Source organism: Heloderma suspectum, chromosome 4, assembly GCF_057233095.1.
Source record: "Heloderma suspectum isolate Gila_16-S chromosome 4, 16-S_ref, whole genome shotgun sequence".
NCBI classification, from domain to species: Eukaryota; Metazoa; Chordata; class Lepidosauria; order Squamata; family Helodermatidae; genus Heloderma; species Heloderma suspectum.
Window position 1 is genome coordinate 37,865,313 of NC_139461.1, and position 24,227 is coordinate 37,889,539.

The 24,227-nt window shown below is 42.8% G+C and overlaps 1 protein-coding gene across 1 annotated transcript in view; it reads right to left on the reverse strand.

Moving 5' to 3' along the window:
- RIMS2 (regulating synaptic membrane exocytosis 2) overlaps positions 1-24,227 on the reverse strand; it is a 616,900-nt gene that overhangs the window by 75,776 nt on the left and 516,897 nt on the right. The window contains exons 29-30 of the mRNA XM_084848966.1: positions 15,969-16,141; positions 13,949-14,215 (exon numbers count right to left, since the gene is read on the reverse strand). Of these exons, the coding sequence (XP_084705092.1) occupies positions 13,949-14,215; positions 15,969-16,141 (440 nt within the window). The remainder of the gene's footprint in view (positions 1-13,948; positions 14,216-15,968; positions 16,142-24,227) is intronic.

The following is a 24,227-nucleotide window of genomic DNA, read 5'->3' on the forward strand; positions in this document are numbered from 1 at the left end:
GGGCTTAAATACAAACAAGGGTCAAGAGCTTGGGTTTTTTTAACATCACACCAAACTTAGGGATGGATGTGAATGAGCTATAATTAGCTATCATTCAGAAATACTGTAGTAGTTATTTAGTTATAGCCTTATTACATTTATTAGAACACACAGACACATAAACACGGGGCTCCCTCCAAGATAAAAGGCCAGGTCTTAAATTAAACTTAAGATTTAGCTGAATCTGAGAATACCAAGTAAGTGACCTGTGAGGCTGGGCCACTACCAGGCACACCTTTTAGGCTATGAAGTGGACAGTCTTTCTCTTCAGCTTGTCAAATAAATAGCCAAATTTTAAATGGAATGTCAATAATGATGTTCCTTCCATTCATAAGTCTTTTTCAGGCAGTGCTACTCTGCAAAAAAAAGCACCTATTCTTTAGCAGAGTGACTAAAATTATGTGCTTAAGGATGTGTAATTGAGTTAGATAACTTTAATCATGTGTTCAACTCCAGTTGAATTCATGTTCACTCTTAAGTGATTTTCTGAATAGGAAGAAAGAATACAATCCTGCTTAAAGCCAGTAATAAAACATTAAAATCAAGAAATGGGAAGTGAGGCATTCAGCTATGTCTGAAATCCAACATGACCCTGAAAGCAAAACTGTAGAAGGAGAATTTTTAATTGTGTCATAAAAATGAGATTAAATAATACTGAAAAAGCTGTTTTCAGTGTTTCAGATTTGAGGCAACAAATTGTCAAAAATATATGAGATAAGAGAAATCCTGACACAACCTCAGGGTAAGAAGAGACATGGTTGACCAGTTTCATGCAATAAATTAAAAGGTTGCTGTAGAGAAGATTTGTATAATTAGCAACAACACTAGAAGTTAAGAAATATCCATATATAGCTATAAATTCTGCTATGGAGAGTTGGGTGATAATGACTATGGAAATGACATTAGGGGATGGACAGGTTTTAAATAGCCAGAAATGCCATGGGAGAGTTAGTTAAATTAAGATACATCACTTCTAATTAAACTGTACTTGAATTGTCTTCCACAAATGCAGTAACCAACAATTAACATAATCCAGGAATAATTCTGTATTGTTTTTTCAGGTTTACATGTGTTATTGTTAATTAGAAAAACAAGTAAAAGTAAAAATAAACATGGAAGAAATATATATTAAGATCCCACAATTCTTTATTTCAGAGCTTTCACTTTACATTCAAATCCTGCCCTCTACCCCACGTTGCTTTTACCCCTGCATTGTGCTGAATTAAATGTATACTGTGCAGAAAAAAATGGCTACATTGTATTGAGAGAGAGAAAATCTGCCCCTCCATATAAAAGAATAAAACTAGAAATAACATGGAGTTTCACACTACACATAATATATGAACTACATATAATAGAGGCTAGCTACACCCTATATATGAAAACATGTAACAGAACCTGCCACAAGAAAGAAAGAAAGAAAGAAAGAAAGAAAGAAAGAAAGAAAGAAAGAAAGAAAGATAGATAGATTTGGGAAGAGGGACTGTAGCACAGACTTGCAGTGGGAAAGTGCTTAACCTATTTCCTGCCTGCCATTTCTCTGCTCCAAATCACCCTCCCAAGCTATTTCTCTCCATGTTTGAAACCTCCCAGGAAGAAAAACAGCTTGGGAGGGATGATTTGGATCAGAGAAGTAGCAGGATGGGGAAAAGGTGAACAATCCTATGAATGCTGCTGTGACAAAGGATCGTTTGACATCAAAGGCTCCCCTCTCCCAAGAAAAGGCAGTGATATGTCTTGATCGATTAAATATATATTTTTAGAGAGTAGGTTGAGAAGTTCCATCCACATTGGACCTTGGTAGTTTCCTGCCTCTTTTGATGGATCCCAGGGGAAGGACCGTAGCTCAGTAATAGAGCACCTGCTTTGCACGCAGAAGGTCCCAGTTCAATCTCCAGCATCTCCAGGTAGGGCCCGGAAGAACTCCTGCCTGAAACTAGGGATGTTGGAGAAATCCTCCACGGACCCCAATGAGGCTGGATTCTATTGATTCCGGCCCCCCGAAGTCCGTGGAAGATTGGATCTCCTACCTTGTCTTCTAGCGCGAAGTCCTTGCTGGCGGATCCTCCCTGCTGCCAGCTCCAAAGACCCAGTGATTAGGGATGTTAGAGAATTCCGCCACGGATCCCAGGGGGGCCAAATTCCAGTGAATTCGGCCCACTGGAATCTGTGGCGGAACTGAGCCCCCCGCCTCTCCACCCTGCGAAACGGAGCCTACCTGGCTGCAGCTCTGGCGGCTCCGGCCAGGCTGGTGCAGACGCAAATGGCGTCCCGAGTAGGGGACGCCATTTGCGTCCCTATGGTAGCCTGTGATAGGCTACGTAAATATTTACGTAGCCTATCACGGCTAAAGCAGGGACGCAAATGGTGTCCCCTACTCAGGATGCCATTTGTGTCTGCACCAGCCTGGCTGGAGCCGCCGCCGCCAGAGCTGCAGCCAGGTAGGCTCCGTTTCGCAGGGTGGAGGGGCGGGGGCCTCAGTCCCGCCACAAATTCCGGGGGGCTGAATTCACTGGAATTTGCCCCCCCTGGGATCCGTGGCGGAATTCTCTAACATCCCTAACCATTGGGTCTTCGGAGCTGGCAGCAGGGAGGATCCGCCGGCGAGGACTTCGCGCTCGAAGACATTTCTATTTACATAGCCTATCATGGGCTACCATTGGGACGCAAATGGCGTTCCCTACACAGGACGCCATTTGCATCTGCACCAGCCCGGCAGCGGCTGGAGGCCCCACTGTGGGTTGGCCTGGCCGGTGGCTCTGTGGCCTGGCTGTGGAGCGGAGGCAGCTGGGCAGGGTTCTGGGCGGAAGGAACGGATCACCTCCCCCCTCATTGAGGATTCCGGGGGGAGGAACAGATCACCTCCCCCCACCTGCGGAACCCGGCAGAGCCAGGTAAGCGGGGTTTCGTACACCCCTACCAGTGATATGGCCGCCATGGCCGTATCACCGGACTGCAGACGCAAATGGCATCCGCTACGCCATTTGCGTCCCTGCTCTTTAACGTGATAGGCTATGTAAATCTTTACGCAGCCTATCATGGTAAAGAGCAGAGACGCAAATGGCATCCACTAAAGTGCAGGACACAAATGGTGTCTGCTACGCCAGATGCCATTTGCGGATGAAGACCAGCGGCTCCGCGGACTCGCTGCAGAGCGGAGCCGGCTGGGGAGGATTCTGGGGGGAGGACCGGATTGCCTCCCCCCCTGCGGACCCAGGTAAGTGGGGTTCGTACACCCCTACCTGAAACTCTGGCAAACTGCTGCCAGGCATTGTCAACAATACCGAGCTAGATGGACCAGCGGTCTGACTCAGTAGAAGGCAGCTTCCCGTGTTCCTATGACTTTGTAGACTCAAGCCTACTCTGACCATAGTCACAGGGCCCTGACAGGCTTGTGTGCCCAAAAGTTTCTGGCCACACTTTTAGCGTTGTTTGAAATCCAACATGATTCTGAAAGCAAAAGGGAATTTGGCCACATAAGCCCACTTTACATCCCTGAAACTTCTCTGTTGGTTTTCTCCTCGCTCCTAGAGCATCTGGTGGACTTTGCCCTACTTGTACATTCTCAGCCCAGTGCCATACTTTCTTTTCCAGCTCTCTCCACGTCCTGGTGATGCTATTCTGGGCAATAGGATCTGCGGCTGAGCAGGCTAGCTTCGTCGGAAGAGGAAGTGGGGCAGCAGCAGGTGGTGACGCTTCACATCTATCCTCTGCCATGTCTGCTCCAAATCCATCCTTCCCAAAGCTGCTTTTCTCCCGCCCAAAAAAGTCATTACGTCTCTGATACATGCATTTGCACGTAATGTGTAGGCCCTAACTTAAGGTTTTGGGTTTTTCTACATTGTCAAGAACAGTACGTATAAACCCTTTTTATCTGTGAACATTGTGAATTATTTTTACAAGATACTGCTACAATGTATTTGTCAGTCAGGACATATTTACAGGATTTGAATCAAGCCAAATGTCAGAGATAAAATGCAAACAGCATAGTGGAAGAACAGAGATAAGAATGAAGATATGACAGTGGGATGTAAAGATGTCAATTTTCACAGAGTAATTATGACTTAGAGACAAAAAATAATCAGCGTAGGAAGCAGCCTTCCCTAAGCATAAATGATTAGGCTGCCATCATGAACATGACTCATTGAAGTGATTCACCAAGAAACACTGGAAATACTTTTATTTCTTAGCTCAATATAAAATCCAAGTTTTTAAAAAATTAAGTGAAGATATGCTTGAAGATCAATGCCTGTTTTTAGAACTGAATATAAAACACAACTACAGGCAGCAGAGGAAATCTTGTTTGCTGCATTTAATTTATACAGGATTAGAGACTATATCACTGAGCAAAATAACTTTGATAAAATCAACTGAAAATCAATTGTTTTATAATTCCAGAAATATTTGATATCTTGCCATTCAACTTTAATTTTTTAATAAAGAATCCCAAATGTAGTTTGTAAGAAGGTAGGTCTGTTATACACGTTATACTTTTCAGTGGGAAACTGTGATGTTTCAAGTGGATGCACAACTTTTTTTGTTCATGGTACACTATGGCTTGGTTCAGACATAATAAACAGTGGTATATCATTACATGCAACAGCCCTGGACTCATGCACCCCACTCCCCTCTCCTCCTCCAGCATGGCCATGAGAAGATCAGACGTTTCTGCTACTCATTTCAATTTAACCTTATGTATGACCCCTCAACTGTGGTTAATCTTAACTACAGTTAGTCGAAACAAACCAGCTTCATAACCCATGCTTTGAAGTTGGTTTGTTTCAACTAACCATAACTATGACTAAACACAGTTTGTCCAGGTTTGGATGTCACCACAAGCTGTGATTAGTCAAAACAGAATGCTTTTGCACACCTCCTGGCCATGTTGGAGGAGGAGAGGGGAGAAGGCAGGCAGGACTCATTCTCATAATTATAAACCATGGTTAATCATTATGTCCAAAAGAGGTTTATGGATTACTCTCTGATCATACACATATTAAATGGGAAATTCTATTATTTCATGGGAACTTATTTCAAAATGTGTGTAGAATAAAGATATAAATTAGGGCAGGAGTCTGAACTAGATGATCTCTGGGCTTATTCCTTGTATGTGATTATATAACCTGGATTTTGTGGATTAACCTTTAATCCAAATATGTATCGGATTCTGTTTAAGGTCAGAGGGTTGGGCTGATGACCTTTGGGCATGTTCTACTCTTATGATTTCCATGATGGGCCATAAGTAAGTGATAGAAGTTCCCAAAAAGGTGTGGTTGATACAGCAGTGCAGTGGTGATACCTCTAACAATCCTTTTAAAATGTGAGAAGTACTGAAGAAGAAAGGCAGTTTAATAGCTTTCAACAAAATAGAGTGGAATCAACATATCAGGAGGTTTGTAATTTGGCTCTTGCATTTGATCTCTGGGGGGTGGGGGTAGGTGCTTTGGCATCCTTTAGAACAATTTGTGCTGTCTATATACAGCAGGGGTGGGCAACTTGAAGGCCCTCCAGATGATGTTCCTACACTCTCATCAGCTCTAGCCAGCATAGCCAATGGAGAGGGATTATGGGACTTGTAGGCCAAAACATTTTCCAACCCTGCTATAAATATTTTACTACACCAACTTACTGATATTCCAAGTTCTAACATCATCTGATTCCATTGTACCATGTTTCTGTACTGCAGGATATTTTTACCATACGGTTATCTCTTTATTTTGCTTACTTTGTGCAGTTAATGTAGTGGTTCTCCAGCCATAGGGCAGGTCTCCTTTATAGGGTAGAAGCAGGGTGCAATGTTTCAGGGAGAGATAGGATCCCTGAAACAATTTTGTTTATTTTATTTACAATATGTATATACTGTTCCACATCAAAGATTTTGGAGTGGTGAATAACAGATGAAAGAATAAAACACAAATTAAAACAATTAAAACATTTTAATAAAAACAGATTCCAAACTTAATAAAATGCGGCTGGTCACTCAAGGAAGGCCTCTTGAAATAACAATGTCTTCAGGAGGCACCGAAAGCAACTCAATGTTAGCGCCTGCCTGACCTCCAAAGGCAGGGAGTTCCACAGGAAGGGGGCCACCATGCTGTAGGCTCTTTTCCTGGTGGACTCCAACTGGGCCATGGGTACATGTGGAACCACCAGGAAGGCAGGAACATGACCTCTGATGACCTCAGTGACCGGGCAGGTTGGTAAAGAAGAAGGCGCTCTCTCAGGTATCCTGGTCCCAAGTTGTTTAGGGCTTTGTACACTAGTATTAATACCTTAAACTTGGCCCGGTAGGAAATAGGCAGCCAGTGCAGTTCCCTCAGCAAAGGAGTTACAAGCTGGAAAGGGGCAGCTCCTGACAACAGCTGAGCTGCTGCATTCTGCACTAGCTCCAGCTTCTGGACCAGCCTCAAAGGCAGCCCCACATAGAACGCATTGCAGTAATCCAGTCCTGAGTTTTCAAATGCCTGTACCACTGTGGCCAGGCTATCCCTATAGCTGGTGAACCAGCTGAAGCTGGTAAAAGGGCCTCTGAGCTGCCACAGCCACTTGGGTCTCTAGTGACAATGACTGATCTAGGAGTACCCCCAGACTACGAACCTGACCTTTCAGAGGGAGTGCAACCCCATCCAGAACAGGCAATGAGCCTATCTCCTGGACTCAGAACCACTCACCCACAGGGCATACGTCTTGCCAGGATTCAGTTTCAGTTCATTGGCCCTCATCCAGCCCATTACTGAATTCAGGCACTGGTCCAGGACTTGCACAGCCTCTCCTGATTCAGATGTCACAGGGAGATAGACCTGCATACTGATGGCATTTAGCTCCAAATCCCCTAATGACTGCTGTAAGTGGCTTCATATAGATGTCAAACAACATTGGGGTCAAGATGGTACCCTGCGACACCCCGTACCTCAGTTGCCAAGGGGCTGAGAAATAGTCACCCAATGTTACTCTCTGAAATTGGCCCCGTAGGTAAGACCAGAACCACTGTAACACAGTGCCTCCAATACTCATCCCATTGAGTCGATCCAGGAGGATACCATGGTTGATGGTATCAAAAGCTGATGAGAGGTGAAGAAAAATTAATAGGGCTGCACTCCCCCTGACCCTCTCTTGATAAAGGTCATCCATCAAGGCGACCACGGCTGATTCGGTCCCGTAACCAGATCGAAACTCAGACTGGAATGGATCTAGATAATCAGTATCCTCCAAGAGCACCTGCAGTTGTTCCAGTCTTCTCAAGTAAGTTCCCTAAGAAAGGGGTAATTGTGACTGGATGGTAGTTGTCTAATACCGTTGGGTCAAGAGTGGACTTCTTCAAGAGTCACACTCCTGCCTCCTAAAGAACAGCAGGGACCACCTCGTCCTACAGGGAAGCATTTATCACTCCCTGGACCCACCCAGTCATACCCCCTCAGCTAATTTTTTTTAGCCAAGAGGGGCAGGGATTAAGAGGGCTTGTAGTCAGTCGCGTTGCTGCAAGCACCTTGTCCACATGATCAGGCCGCAGTAACTGGAATGGATCCCACAGAATCAGGCAGATGGTGACATCAGACACCTCAACTGGAACTACAATAACAACAGCGTCAAGTTCGCCGTGGAGAAAAGCGATTTTGTCCTCAAAGTGCGATGCAAAAAGGTCACAGCAGATCTTCGACGGGGCCAGGGCCCCATTTGCCAAGGAGGGTATTAACAACCCCCAAACCACCCAGGAGAGTTCTGCTGGATGGCTACTTGAGAATGCAATGGAGGCAGCAAAATAAGCCTTCTTTGCTGCCTGTACCATCACGCAATAGGCACGATTATGTGCTCTAGAGCAACTGTCCCCAACCTTTTTGGGACCAGGGACCGGTCCATGGAAGACAATTTTTCCACGGACTGTGGGGGGGATGGGACCGGGCCACAGTAGGGGTGTGGGAACCCCCCTTACCTTGGGTCTGCAGGACGGGGAGGCGATCCGTCCCTCCCCCCTCCGGAATCCTTGCTGGCCGGCTCCGGCCGGGGAGGACTTCTGGCCAGTGGGACGCAAATGGTGTCCGCATAGCAGATGCCATTTGCGTCTCTGTTCTTTGCAGTAATAGGCTATTACTGCAAAGAACAGGGCCGGAGCTGGCCGGCAGCTCCACGGACTCGGCCAGGGCTGGCAAGGATTCGGGGGGGGGGACGGGACCCCATGGAGCCAAGGTAAGGGGGGGTTCCCACACCCCTCTTGAGGCCTGGTCCCTAACAGGCCACGAACCGGTACTGGTCCGCAGCCTGGGGGTTGGGGACCCCTGCTCTAGAGTGTGCTTGGTCATCTTTGCTTTGGCACTCAGGTGCAATCAAGTTGATGTCCCTCCGCATCTCACTGTTCCACAGTGAGGCTAGGGCCTCAGCTGGATCACCAGTGCTCTCCACTGGAAAATCCCCAAGAGCATTCAGAAATCCATTGGATTCCATCAGTCTCCTGGGGTGGACCACAGAAATGGGTCCCCCACCCCTGCAGGAGTGAAGTAGCACCATGAGTTCAAATCTCACCAGGAAATGGTCTGACCATGACAATGGGGATACTTGGACACCCCCCCCTCAATCGTCAGACCACCCAGCTCACAATTTGGAGCAAAACCAAACCAAGGGTATGCCCTCCTTCATGTGGTCGGCTGATGACAAACTGAGACAGCCCCATGGTTTTCATGGAGGCCATACAGTCCTGAGCTGGAACTCCAGAGGCAGCCTCAGCATGGATGCTGAAGTCACCCGGAACCACTGTCCTGGGTTCCTCCAACACCACACTTGAAACTGGCTCTGCCAGCTCCGTCAGGGAGGATGCTGGGCAGCAGGGTGGGCAGTACACCAGCAGCATCTCCAGTCTCTCTCTATGGCCCAACAGCAGGTGCAACCCCTCAAGGCCTGCTCCAAGGTGGAGTGGTTTTCTGGTGATAGAGATGGAGGTTCTATGAACCACAGCGACTCCCCCCCCCCCCGCCCCTCCAACCTATGTTGGTGCTGCACCGATTGCCCAGGTGGGCAGAGCTTGATGCCTTGCTTCTTATTTCTCCAGCTAAGATGTGGGTGGATAGAATTCCCCGTGGTAAAATCCCCTCATTGCTTCACATTGGATTTCTGTGAGTTGACTGCACACTCACTGAAAAGAACAGAATTCAGAAAGAGTTGTTGCCTCATTCTTCTGATGATTCTTTTATACATGACTTTTAGAGGTCAGTAGTCTTTTTAGCAGTTTCAGGTGGAGTAGTTGGCTGTAGTTTGTGTTTTAACCCTCAAAACAGAATTGTAAGCCAGATCAAAACATTGCTCAAATTACAGGGGTTCAGATGTGGTCCAGCCTCCTTACCTTTTGTGATTGCTTTGTTAACTACTGTTTTAGAAGGGCATGGGGAGGTATGATTTGACTAAAGTTGGGGTGCTGGTAAGGTGCTGGGACTTGTGGATGAACTGGTGGTTTGTGCTTGGAATGTGAAGATGACCTAGGCTCTTGATACAATTGCTCCTGAATATCCTTGACCCAGGTGTACTTCTGTGGGAGCTCCTTGGTACCCCAAGGAAATGAGAGCAATGAAATGCTTTGGCCAACAACTAGAGCACAGGTGGCAAAAGATTAGTGATGGGCACAACCAAACACATTTCAGAGCTTACTCTTTGCCAGCAATAGCAGTGAAGAAATATTAATTATCCATCTCCATTGCATTTGCTCAATGCTGGCCAGTGGAGCTTTTTTAAATGGTGAGAAGCCTTCTTTTGGTAGGCTTTGGAGAGGTGGTGGAACACTTGAAGGCCTGCTGTGACCAATTTGCTTTGTATTTTGCAGACAAAATTGCTCACATTTGTACCAGTTTGGATGCCATGATTTTAATAGAGTCATAAATGGATGCATCCAGAATACCATCTAATCATGCTGTATTGGATTGATTCAGCCCATGCAGCCTGAGGATGTGGAGAAGTTTATTACAGGGCTGAGACTCTACTTGCTCCTTGGATCCTTGCCCCTCCTGGTTGCTAAAAGCTGTCATGTCTTGGCTTACCATCTGGACCTCGGAAGTGGTAAATACCTTTTTGAGGCATTTCCTACTGTCCTTAAGCAAGCAGTTAAAGAAATTAAACTTTGATCCTATGACTCTGAATTATCATCCAACATCTCATGTCCCATTCTTGAGTAAGACACTGGAAAAGGTTCAGCTTCTCAACTCCAGGCAGTCTTGGATGACACTGATTATTTAGATCCATTCGAATCTGGCTTCTGGCCTGGTATGGGGACAGAATCAACCTTGGTCATTCTGGTGAATGACTTATGCTGGAAAAAGGACAGGGGGCTGCAACCCTGATAGTTCTCCTAGACCACTCAGCAGGTTTTGCTACCATCAACCACAGTACCTGGGGTCGTCTGGCTGGAGTAAGACTGGGAGGGGGGCATGGCGTTCTTCAGTGCTTTCCGTGGATTCACTGCTTTCTGGAGGGACAGGGTGGGCTTCTATTCCATCCCTTGTCCCCCATGCTTTTTAACATCTAAAAGCCGCAGGGAGAATTCATGCAGAGTTTGGGCTCAAGTGGCATACGCGTGCAGATTACACATGGACCCACCTCTCATTTCCATCTCCCGATCCTTGGAGGCTATGGGAACTCTAAAGGTGTCTGGAGGCGCTTGTGGAATGGGCAAGGGCAAACAAGTGAAGCCTTAATCTGGATAAGAAGATGGAAGTTCCCCACTGTAGGTGGGGAAACCAGCTGATCTGGGTGGAGGTGTGCAACTGCCACAAGATGTAGTGATGGCAAACAATGTAGACAGCATTAAAAGGGGATTAGACAAATTCATGGATGACAAAGCTATCAGTGGCTACTAGTCATGATGGCTATATATTACATCCAGTATCAGAAGTAGTATGCTTCTGCATGTGAGTTGCTGGGGAACACAAGTGTGAGGGTGCTGTTGTGCTTATGTCCTGCTTGTGGGTTTCCCATGGGCATCTCATTGGCCACTGTGCAAACAGAATACTGGACTAGATGGACCTTGGTCTAATCCAGCATGGCTCTTATGTTCTTATGATGTTGGATGGGATTCCACTCTCCCTGAAGGACCAAGTTCGCAGTTTGGAGGTTCTGCTGGACTTGGTACTATCAATGGAGGCACAGGTGGCACTGGTTGCTGGAAGCGCCTTGCATCAGTTTTGGCTGATTTACCAGCAGCAACCTTATCTGGAGAAAGAGGACCTGGCCACAGTCATTTATGCCCTGGTTACATCCAGATTACTGTAATGCCTCCGCATGGAGCTGCTTTTAAGTATGATTCAGAATCTTCAGAATGCAGCTGGTTCAGAATGCTGCTGCACAGTCGCTTGTGGGAGCCAAGCGACTGTTGCATATAACACCTATTATAAACTGGCTACACTGGCTTCCAGTGTGTTTCTGGGCTCTGTTTAAAGTGGTGGTTACCTTTACAGCCCTAAATGATTGAGACAAGGTTCTTTGAAGGACTTCCTACACCTATACATACCTGCTCAGACTCTAAAATCTGCCACCAAGGAGCAGCTTACAGGCCTGCCATTAAGAGGTTGGTGGGCATAAGATACAGGGCCTTTTCAGTGGTGGCCCTGTCTCTGTGGAATGTTCTCCCATGTATGGCTTCCTTTCTGGCTATTTTTAAATGGGCCTTAAAGACTTGGGTAATCCAGTCTGCTTTAACTGAATAAGGTTGCTAATTTATACTTTTCACTGCCGTTGATATCTATTAATTATGTTAGATGGTAAGTGTTTTAAGTTTTACATACTTTTATACTTTTAATTGTGAACCTCCTTGGGAGAGCCTTTTGCCCTGAAATGCAATATAGAAATTCCTAAATAAATAAAAACAAATACATTTCATTAAAGGCCAATTACCTCCACCACACCCACCAATAATTTGAGCACTAAATCAAACTCTAGTTTCTGATCTGTGTTTGCAAGGCAAGTGCAGCCTAGTTTGCCTCAATTCAAGAAAGAAGGGAGAGAATTGCTACACACTAAGGATGGGTGAACAGAATGAACTGGGCTCCCTCAAGCATTCCATTCAAACTTCAAACATATCAAGGAAAACACACAAATGGGTTCAATTCTATTTATCCATCTTGGTACCATCCATCCCCAAAGCCCACCCCACCAGTCCTCTTCCCCTTCAAACTTATTCCCCCACTTCCCTTGTAAAAGTAAATAGGTGCAGTGGTCTGAACAGCTAACATGGCGTTGTTTTCCCCCTCCCTCCTTACTTTCTCTGACACTCCAGTATACTGATTAGCTGCATGCTGGGGTGAAGGATCTCGGCAGCCCATGGGAGACTGGTGGCCCATGGGAGTTCTCACGAGGGCTGCTGCCACTGCAAGAGAGAGAGAACTATATTCCCTATGATCCACCAGGTTCTATCTCCCCTGCATGCTGCTAATCAGTGCACTGGAGCATCAGAGAAGGCAGGGTGGAAAAAATCCTCCCTTTCTCCAATGCTGCTGTTCATGCCACTGTGCCTATCTTCTCTTACAAGTGAAGGGGAAAATATGTTTTGGGTGGGGTGGGTGCTGGTGGGGATGACTTCTGGGGAGAACAGAGGGCAACAGGAATGGGTGAGGAGCTGGAAAGGAACTCTTTTTTGGCTTGTATTATAACCTCATACCATTAGATGCCCACACTAGGTCCCTCAAAGCAGTACTGGTCCCTGGAAAACATGGGTAAAATCCAACAGAAATCCTAATGAGAGTAAAGTCTTGACTAACTTAAATCCTATTCATTTGAATAAGTCTACTCTAAGTTGGATTTTACCCCATGAAACCATAACAATGCAAATGTAGTTTTAAAATTTATGATTTCGGTCTGACCCAAATAACTGTGAATATTCAGAAGAAATAGCACCTAAAAATTACTAATGCTTAAATGTACATACCCGTATTTGGTAATAATTAAAATCAATGTGACTTATTTCAGATTATTTCAAATTATGCTTTTATGACTGAAATGTTGCTTCACACACAACAGACCTACAAGCAAGTAACATATGAATTGAAAGAGACTTTAAGACCCATACACCTAGTACAGTTACTATACAAATGAACAAGATCAAGATTTCAGATCTTTCCGGATGAGGCAATGCAAATATTCAAGATATTCTTTTGTAGTGATGTCACCAGATAAAAGATAATTTCTCTGGAAAAGGTCATGTCTGGAATGTGAAAAACTACTGTAACATTGAATACTGTCTTTGAATACTTTAATAATAGTAGCACTTATAACAGTACTAATAATAGTACTTAGTATTTCTATAGCACTTTCTCTAAGGTTGTTCAAAGCTCAGCATGTAACATTAAATAATGAATTCTTAAAACAACCCAGTATTATTATACTCACTAATGAAATGCCTGTCAGTATGACAGGCAGGATATGTGGTATGTATATTGTAGGGCTCCGCAGAATTGTAACTCGATCATGAGATTCCTGTTGGTGAAGGTTAAGCCACCCATGATTAAGGATAATGGGAGCTTTTGTCTATTGTGTTCCACAGAAGCGTAACTACATAGCACCACCACTTAATTTACATATATTGTGGATTCTGTTTGTCAGAGTGTGTGATAAATCTCTGGGAATTGGTTGGCTTGTATAATGCCACCCAATGAGTTCCTGCTTGATTTGAACCGAGGAACCAAAGATGGCCAGTTCATAATTGACAGCCTCAGTCATTATGCTCTGCATTACAGCATGGCTGATGTACCTGTAATTCATTACTTCCTTTGCAAAAGCATTACAGTAGACAGCATTTGCTCAACTATTGAAATACTATGTCTGAACAAAGAGAATATAAACAACAAGCTATTGCAAACGATGGAGGGAGTTGCAGGGAATAGGGTCAAGGCATGAGGAAAAATGCCAACAACTCTCTAATAAATGGAGATCTATTTACCTGAGATCATCTTCTGAGTATCTCCTTTGCAAATCCTCTTTATTACTCGTTTCTGTCCCTTCCTCAATTTGTTCATCTTGGGCTTCTTCATCTGCTTCTGGTGCTTTGTTTTCCTCCTTATCACAGTTCTCTGTCACCTCTTCCCCTTCCCCCTTTTCATCATTTTGTTCATCCTTCACTTCTTCCTCAAGCTCCTGATTCTCCTCCTCCTTGGGGAATATCTCCCCAACCCCTTCCTCCCCAACCTCTTTTCTTTCCTCATTTGATCTTCCAGAGTTAACAAAAATTGAGGAAGCATGCAAACAAAAAAGAAGACAGAAGCTAGTTAAGGAGACTTGAGAGAAACCAAACATGCATTCACTAAGCAAAAAAGAAATTCAACAGAAATGTCATACAATAAATGGAATAACGCAGTGGTGACAGAAAAGCATGCTGGCTAATTCTTAAAACATTGTCTAGGGAAAATTTATTTATTACATTTCTATACTGCCCAATAGCCAAAGCTCTTCTCATGATGTAACCATGCTTTCTAGGAGCATGTAAAGGGAAAACAGTTTGTATAACAGGCTAAATGCCATCTATACAGATATTCTGTAGTGCAGAATAAGATCAGCATGGGTAGTTTCCTAGTAGTGCACCCTATTTATGAAGCTCTTTGGTATTGTATGTGTATTCATATAAGTGTAAGTGTATGTTTCATGTGCAAGCATGCACACACGTGCACATGTACACAGATGTAAACTCAGTCTGAATTCTGCAAACATATATACCTATTCCTAGCTGTCAGTTCTCAGGCCAATTTCAGTATGTGTTGGGAAAACGAAATTCTCACAGGCCAGCATTCCATCCCATGCTGGACTTTATGAAGAGGTAGTCACTCCTTTCTAGTCTTCCACCTCCAGAATTGCTTGAAGGGTATTTAGGATGGTGAACCAGCTTTCTTCACAGCTACTGCTAATATATTTCCTTCCCATGTGAGGCTGCTACTCTGTCATGTCAGCAACACACAAGCAACTCATACTTTGCACTATTATTATAACAAGTATATTATGAGGTTTTAACAGTCTAGCTAGTATAATTATTCTTTAACTATTTGGGGGTAAACTTTTCAAAGAAGATACATACAAATCCCCATTTTTGTGTTTTTGCAGTAATCATGGTTACATGTATACATGTTTCAAATGTCTGATGGGGAACTTGTTTCTGACGGGGAACTGCTCCAGCAATCTGGGTAGCTTCATAAATCAGTCTGGCAGTCAATCTCTAGCATCTCTGAATCCTCTATAGAGTGGTTAAATATGTGTTACACTGAAGAAAAATCTCGTAAGTACAGGATGTGATACATCAAAAGGTGAAATCTGTAGTGTCCTAGGGCTATGCAGAAAGGAAGCTTAAACATAGCCTCTGTCCTGCCTCCCACTTGGGCCGTCCTTGGTTCGCCTTCCCTTGGCCTCAAAAACAGTGTGGTGAACTCTGAATGCTTGCTGTAAACTGTATGTTTTTGTGTCATCTTCTCTCTCATTTTTTGTGGGAAGATTGCATGAATCACCCACAAATCACCATACCCACAGTAGGCTCACGAATGTCATAGGTTCATGTATATAGTAGGCCTAAGATTTTACAAAAGGAATGTTTAAGTACATGTAAGATATATTGAATCTATACCTCTTTGTTATAGGCTTATTAAACGTAGCCATTAAGACACATAAACAATTTTCTGTTATAACCTGTAAAATATTGTGATGTCCTTTCAATTGTATTTTCAGTCATCACAAAAATGACTGTCTTTAAACTGTATTTTTAGACACTGTCCATGGCTTGAAATTGCCAGTAACAGGTTCATTTCGGACATATATAGCTCAAGTCTATAACCGCGAACCGCTCCACTGTCACAGAAAACTAGCATAACATTTCTGGAAAGTATTTTGGAAGCTATGTTACTTGAACAAAGTGGAAACTGCAGAAAAGAGATTTGCAGTTCAAAACAAATCTGAAATTTGTCAACTTCACAGTTTCTTACCTAATTTTCTTGTTTCCTCTCGGTCGTTCCGATTGCACAGACATATAGCTAGTGCTGCTGAAACGTGAAGCACTACTGGTCCTTGATACTGCTGACACATCGCTTACATCACTGTCTGAAGACTTGTTGGAAACATTGTCAGAGCCTCGTTGAGGATCCCGCCCTGACCGATACTGTTAAAAAAAGTAAAAGATGAGTATATAAAGTCAGTCAGTATAGCCACAAGTCAGCTGGAACCTCTCTATACCAGTACTTTAGCTGCCAGTTTTACAAGACCCTTACAGAATAAATAGGACTGTAATTTATTTATTTATTCTGCAGGTGTTGCAATGGCATCATTACAAATTAAATAAGTAAGATTTATTTAACTAATTTAAAACATTTCAAGGCTGCTTTTTCAAAGTTCTCAAAGTGGCTTATGTAAAATAAAAATACATTAAAAGTAAAATAATAGAAAAATAGCTAAAAATAGCTGATTTTTAAAAGAAAATAATTTTAGTCATTGTGTGAAAACCCTACAAAACCAGAACCAAGTGATATATCCACCAGGATGAAATAACTGTTCCAAAGCATTTGATGCATTTCATACTCCTAAATGCAACATACTATAATTTTTAGGTTATTATATAATATTTCATCAACACTTCCATTTTACATGCATACCTGTAGCTATAGTAACTGCTATTTAGCTTTTACCATTTCTATATTCTGTGTGCTATATACATCATACTATGTTTGATGTTTATATGTATGTTAATATCTATGTCTAAAGCATCATTATTGTTCAATAATTCAGTGCCATGGACCAGCCAACTTCAAGATTCTTGGGAAGCGCTCTGTTTTCCAGTGTTCTGGAGGCTGGAAGTATACTTTGCAGAGCTGGCCCTACCATTTGGCAGACTGAGGTGGTCACTTCAGGCAGCAGATGCTGGGAGGTGGCACCAAGATGGAGGAGAGAGCTGCATGCCATGCAGCCTGCCCTGTGTCCCCTAAGCTAGCCTGTTTCCTTCAGGTCCATTCGAGGATGCTGTCCCATTGCCCGAATTGAAGATTCAACCATCAGTCCAGTCAGCTTTTGTCTATGGAATAGGAGGGGTCCCATGTTGCTCTCCACTTCAGGCAGCAAAATGTCTTAGGCCAGCCCTGATACTTTGCCATGCAAACAGATCTCCTCACAGGTGATCAGGCTCCATAACAAAAATTGGCACCATCCAACAGCGTGGAGTAATAGTTATGGAACTCATGTGGTCAGGCACAGCTGAGGTTTATGGCATTAGTTCTGTGGTGTTAGGGCCGGTTCACGCATGACAACTTGCATGTGTGAATTAAGCCATCCCATTTCAAAGTCAAACCTACTTCACAGGGTTGATGTGAAGAGAAATTATATTATGCTCTGAACCTTGGGAACTGGTCTACACAAGAAGCAGAATAAGGTGGTAGAATTAAGAAGTGGAAGAGTGGACTATGCCATTTAAGGTTGCAGGTGGGGGGTGCCGCTGTTGAACGCTTCTCCACTTCAAAAAAACTCTGAAAGTATTTTTTTTTTAAAAGAAATCTACTACATCAGGGAGAAATGTCTTAGACCAGCCCACTTCCTGCTCTATTAGTTTCTACTTGCAGGTGCAAGGAGTTTTTGTACTTGTTGTTTTTACATAGGGGAGCATTACAAACGTGGTTCCCTCACCTGAAGTAGTTTAGTCTATTCTACCCCTCAGTTCTCTATCCTTTTATTCTCACCTAATTTTACTGCATGAGCAAATGAAGCCTAAATCAAATGAAGCCTGCCTAAGGACTGAGATCTGTTGGAGGAGCCCTCCTTGGGATCCCACCAGGGCAAAATGTACATTACGGTGGGACATGGGAAAGGGATTTTTCTGCTGTGGCATCCCGGTTGTGGAACGCACTCCCTTTGGAGGCCTGATTGGCACAGACATCGGCTTCATTTCAGCGTCAAGCTAAAACATGCATTTTTGCCAAAGCCTTTGTGCGCTAATTGGATTCCCTGAATTTGCACACTGTTGTAACTGTTTTAATGTTTTAGATTTTAAATTGGTATTAGCTAGCTTAATGATTTAGTGTATCATTGTAAAGTACACATTGTAAAGTACACTTAATGTAATGTACACTGTTTACATTGGTTTTATCTGTACACCGCCCTGAGATCTTAATGATATAGCGTGGGATACAAATGTTTTAAATAAATAAATAAATAAAAATAAACAAAACCATACTTTATAACTGAAAATATTGGTGAAGTTTGTGTAAACAAAAAAGATAACATATCTCATTTTAGGAATATTCTATAGTATAGTTCCCATAATCGAGAAAGGAATTATTATGTAACTTTAGTTTAGAAAAAGAACTCTCTGGCAGTATTCTACTGTGTCACTGTGCTAGCATAAACTATGTTCCAGTAGCATAAGCGACTTGTAGTGCAACAGCAATAGCATTAGCTTGCAAGGTGGGTTTTTTGGGGAATCCCATTCTGTAAGCATTGTCCCTTAACCAGTACAATGTAATGTGCGTTGTCACAATGACACGATAGGATACTGCTCTTTGTGCACATATTTCCAGGTGAGGTGCAGCCAGTGGCTACTGGAGAAAAAACTTTTTCAGTGTGGCATCCTAGGAATGGAATTCCCTCCTCAGAAAGGCTCACCTGGCAGCTATTCATGCGGTCATTCTGGCGCCAGGTAAAGACCTTTTATATTTTCTAAAGACTTTTAATTTGTTTTAGCTTGAAATAGTTTATACTCTCTGCTGCTTGGTCTTTTATGTATAGCACATTTTTACTGTTGTGTTTTATTGCCATTGCATTTTTATTGGTTTTGTGAAAAGCCTGAGACAGGAAGAGGTGCAGTTTGGCCCCCCACCCAGGCTAGCTGGTTGCAATTTAGCACAGATGGACTGGACAAAGACAGAGGTGTATGATGAGCAGGAGGGGCAGGTTTGGCTTTCTAAGCAGCTGAGAATGCTGAGGAAGGGCGAGAGAAGAGAAGGGCTTACAAAGCAGCGAAAGTTTGCAAGGGAGAAGATGTAACACTGAAAGCACCAGAGAAGAAAGAGTCTGGTAATGATTAGATGGTTTGTAGGAGGGAGGGATGCTCAGTCCTCAACACCTGCGATGATAAGCAGAGACTCCTAGATGCAAGAACAGAGACCTGGAATGGTTCCAAGAACTGTTATCTGACATAAGAGGGGGCTGAGAACAGGAATGTACGAAAGTCACTTACCTTTCGCGGATTATATTGATGGTGGGGAGGAGGCGCTCCATTCCTCCCCCCCGGAATCCTCCGCGGCTGGCTGTGCTCCGCGGCAGCTCCATGGAGCAGCTGGCCAGGCCCAGCCAGGCCAGAGCTGTCCGCAGCCGGTAAAAACGAACAACCCCCCCCCGCGTACGCAAATGGCGGCAGCTAGGGCCGCCGCCATTTGCATTCCTTATTTTTGCCCTCTTAATCTACGTAAATATTTACGTAGACTATGACAGTGAAAATAAAGGGGAACGCAAATAGCGTAGTGGGCGCTATTTGCGTCCCTTTTTGATTCCCCATTGTAGCCTACGTAAATATTTACATAGACTAAGACGTGCAAAAATAAGGAACGCAAATGGTGGTGGCTGTAGCAGCCGCCATTTGTGTACGCGTTATTTGGTTTTTTTTAACCCAGCCAGCCATGATAGGCTATGTAAAGATTTACGTAGCCTATCACGTCGAGTTTTTTTTTTTAAACCTAGTCATGATAGGCTACATAAATCTTTACATAGCCTATCACGTCTTTTTTTTTTTACAAGAGTGGAAATGGCGGCGGTGGCAGAAGCCGGTTGGAAGACCAGCCGCCGCAGCCACCGCCGCTGCCGCAGGAGCTGCTGCCACCCGGAAGATCCGCCCCAGGTGAGTCTCGTCCCAGGGGGGATCCCCGGGGGGGGCAGGCCGTTCCGCCACGGAGTTCGGGGGGCCGAATGCACTGGCATTCGGCCTCACTGAGATCCGTGGCGGAATTCTCTGCCATCCCTAGATCTTGTTGATAGCCCCACAGTTTTTATTTCGCATTTTTATTTCGCAGGGTAAATTGCCCTGAGAGATTTTTCATAGATAGGCATATACATATAAAGAACAAACAAATGAACAAATGAAATTTCTCCAGGCAATGATGCCCATTTCAAATGACTCCAGCCAGTGATATCCTAGGGTGTGTATAGTCCCAGTCAGAAGATTTGTAATAGCTCCCATCAGCTGTTCAGGAAGGGAGTGGGAAGGAATGAAAGTAGCTGTCAGTGGATTCAATGACTGAATTTGTTATAGAAGTACAATAAATTATGAGATGAAATAAATTTCTGCTACCTCAGATCCTCATGTAGTCACAACTAGACACACTATTAACACACATGAAACAAACAAACAAAAAACAGCATGTCTAAATATTCTGATTTAAGAAGAACTAAAGGAGAGACCCCAGAGAATTATTAATGAGAAAGCATTTAAAGCCACGGCCATGAGGAAAAAACAGACAAAACAACGTAAGTTACAGAAAGGGCATATATAGTTGATCTTCTCAGAAATCAGTAACTAATTTGTAATTAGTAATTGAAATCAAGCAACTAAATAAATATAAAGAACAGCTGTTGGGGGGGGGAACCAAGAGGTCAGACTTTTGTTGAATTTAACAAGGTGTACGCTATGTTTTACAGTTGGTAGACTTGTAAGATAGCTACTTGCAAGGTGGGATGAGGACAATATTTCAGGAAATATCTTCTATCTAAAGTAGTTCATTGAGTGGCATATTCTTCCAGAAGCAGGCAGCTTAGCTCTTTTCAGTGTATTTTAAGACAAGCATTGAAACATACATCAGAAACTGATAAACTGCTTCTAACATTATCTCTAGTTTAGGGAAACTATGGAAAAATGCAGCTCCCCCTACTATACTGACCTGGTTTTTAAGAGTCTGGGATTATGTAGAAGCTGATCCATCAAATCAACTTCTAAAACCCTTACTAACCCTGACACACTCTTTGCTAAGTGGAACACATTTACTGTGTAAGCTGAAGGTGGCCCTGCCGTGGGCAGAATTCCCATCCCAGTATAGTTCTTTTGTTATTACAGAAGAAAATGGCCACAGTTACTAAGACTAGAAATGGATGTATTATTATTTTCAGTAGGACGTAATTATCTTTCAGCATTTTGTCTTTATTAACTGTGAAAATACTAAAGGTTAATTAACAAGGACTGGATCCAGACTTAAGTCATATTTAGAGTAGATGCAATGAAATCAAGTTTGTCATGACTACATAAACGCCATCAATTTCAGAGGGTCTGCTCTATGTATGACTAAGTCTGGATCCAACCCAAAAAATTAAAAATGTCATATCCTCATGGGGACCTGCTGTACAGGAATGATTCAAAATACAGTAATAACCATGGACTAATTACAAGTGGCCTAGTCATGGTGGTTGTAATGCGTACGTTGGCTTGGTAGAAGTCATATACTTGTTTTGTAACCATTTAGAATTCTTTGGCTGTTTTAACCTGGCGAGATAAAGTTATCCCAGACAATGGGTTGAATCCAGACTTAATTACACTTAGAGCAGACCTACAGAAATAAATGGTACTTAAGTTATTCATGACCGAATTAAGTCTAATAAATTTAAACGGGTGTACTCTACTCTAAGCATCACTAAGTTTGGATCACCAACCCATTGCCTTTTGGGTGGCAGTGCTGACTCATTTGTTTTATCAATTTGTCTAAAGATTCTACACAGAGTTCACCCCAGACTTGGCCTGAATATACTCAGTGGTCATATTCTCTCATTTGTAGCTTTTCAGTATTTGTTCAGAATTTGAAATTTTTAAAAATCATTTTTACCTTCTGAGTTCAGTATATGTTACCTAATGTTTTGAAGCCAGCAGTTACCAATGAAATCTGACCATCAGCCGTTATTTCATATCCCAGCTAAAAGTAGTTTTATATTAATGTAGAAGATATGTTGTTGTGGCAACAGCTAATAAATATTTAATGACAACAATTGTACTTGAGAAGCGCTTCCTGCTTTCTATAAAAATAGACATTCTTTATTTTCACATGGCATTAGAGCTCAAAGTGCACCATTTCATGTATGTACAGTGTTTAAAGCTGATTTTGCTTTCACCCCCATACAAATGATGCCAAAATTATTGAGCCTTTACAGTTCAAGCAAGTGCCACTGGCCAAGGTTTATTCTTAGTACTATGTGCTCCCCTTTGGAAGATCCTGGCATAAATTGGCATCAGAAAACAAAATATTATGTTGGTCTACCAGGTTTAGGAATGAAACAGAATGTTTTGGGATCCTTGAAAAACCCACTATCTCTGATAGTAAAATATATTTGTTTAAATGCTATTTTTGAATTTTCTTGATTTTTCATTATTTTGCATTGGCTAGTACAATTTGTAATGAAAACTTTGTAGAAAAGCATTAAAACTAAACAACAAAGAGTTAACAATGTTATATTAAGAGAAATACAGAAAAAACCATTCTAATACCATTTCCCAGCATTAGCGTAGATATTTCTGAACTGCCATTACATAAATAATAGATATGTTATCAGATATGTTTTAGATTTTATTTGGTTTTATGTTACTTTGGATGTCTTTAGGCAGAGAAGCAAATTCAGAGATATTGGCTTGGATCCTGAATACCCTTTTGTTGGTAGGAGCATTCTGTAAGCAGAGTTCTGCTCATGGGATACTCTTGCCAGTGGAAGGGGGTAGGTGACTTTCTCCAGTTCCACCTTCCCCTTGAAGCCCCTTGCACCCCTGAAAATTTGCTCTGGAGGGTTTGGGGACCCTCTGGAATGAGTGAGAGGTCTGCAGGGGAAGGGGGCAATCAGCAAAAAATTTGCATCACCCCTGTTCCGCTAGTGGGATGTATCAAAAACCTTCTGTGAACAGGAGGAGCCCCTGCCTTCTTAAAAGGGCCACTTGTGATTATAAATAAATTATAAATAAATAAATAAGTTATGAAAAACTGATGTCTGTAACTCAGTTGACACACACAGTTAAAATAATTGCTGCTGTGTCTCAATACAGTTTAATACAGTACTGCTGATCTCATAAGTCTGGCTCAGTCACTCAATTGCTTAAACATCTGATTAAAAAAAAAAAAGATTTCCCACTTCCTTCGTCAGAACAAACATAGATACCCCTCCCCAATAATTTGCTAAAGGTAAGTCAGTTCATATATTTTACAATTTTATGTGGACATATAATTCCTTAAGGGTGCATGGTAAGTGACTAGAAAATGGTACCTTCTTAAATGCATTACTCTTTATCCGCACCCACAGGGCATGCCTGTAATGGGAAATGGTAATGTTCAGAGTGTTACTCAGGTTCTATTTGGGGGGTACTGGGGACAAGGCCTACATGGAATGGCATAAATCTTTGGTTTGGCTCATAAATAGCATGACTGTCTGTCTCCTGCTGGAAGAGAGGGCAGAGATTTTTATTGGCCTGGACCTCTGGATTCTGAAATGAGGAAAAAGAAAAATGTTTGCTGTGGTGACTAGGCCTTGGCCAAGCTATGGCACAATGGAGCAGTATGGAGAAGGTACGAAGTTGGGTACTGCCAATGGCTCTTTGCTCAGAGTGTACCCTAACAAGACCCTAGGATCACATTAGCTCGCCAAGACAAAGGGGAGCTGTTTCTGGGCACTAATGAAAAGTGATGTAATGACCTTTTCCCCCTGATTTCCCATGTACCAATACAGAACCGAATTTTTAGTTATGAGGGAATGGGGGAAAGAGAAGGAACCAATCAGACAACAGGAAGAGGTTTGGGGATATTTTGGAACAGAAAGAAGCTTCAGTTCTTTTTCATTAGACTCCATCTTAGCTTCAGCTCACTCGCTTTCACATACAAGTGAGTTTTTTTTTCTCCTCTGATGACTTCTGTGTGCTTAAATATCGCTCTCTTCTCTCAAACACAGAGAGAAGGAAACTTTGTTTTTAGATGCAATTATTTTTGCTTGCAATAATTTAACAACAGGTTTGGGTTTCTGTGCTGAGTTTTCTGCAGATACTTTGCTCAGCTCAGATTAATCCTTGTTACTTCCTTTTTGGGAATTTTTTTTTCTCCTTGACTCTTATTGGAACTGTTCCTTGTTATCTTTACACAGAGCTAGCTTTTTCATGGGTGAGATTTTTTGTTTGTGATCAGCTTTGAATACATCTAGATTTTTAAGGTTTCCCTTCCTTTTTTCTTCTTTTAATTTCATTTACTTTAATTTCT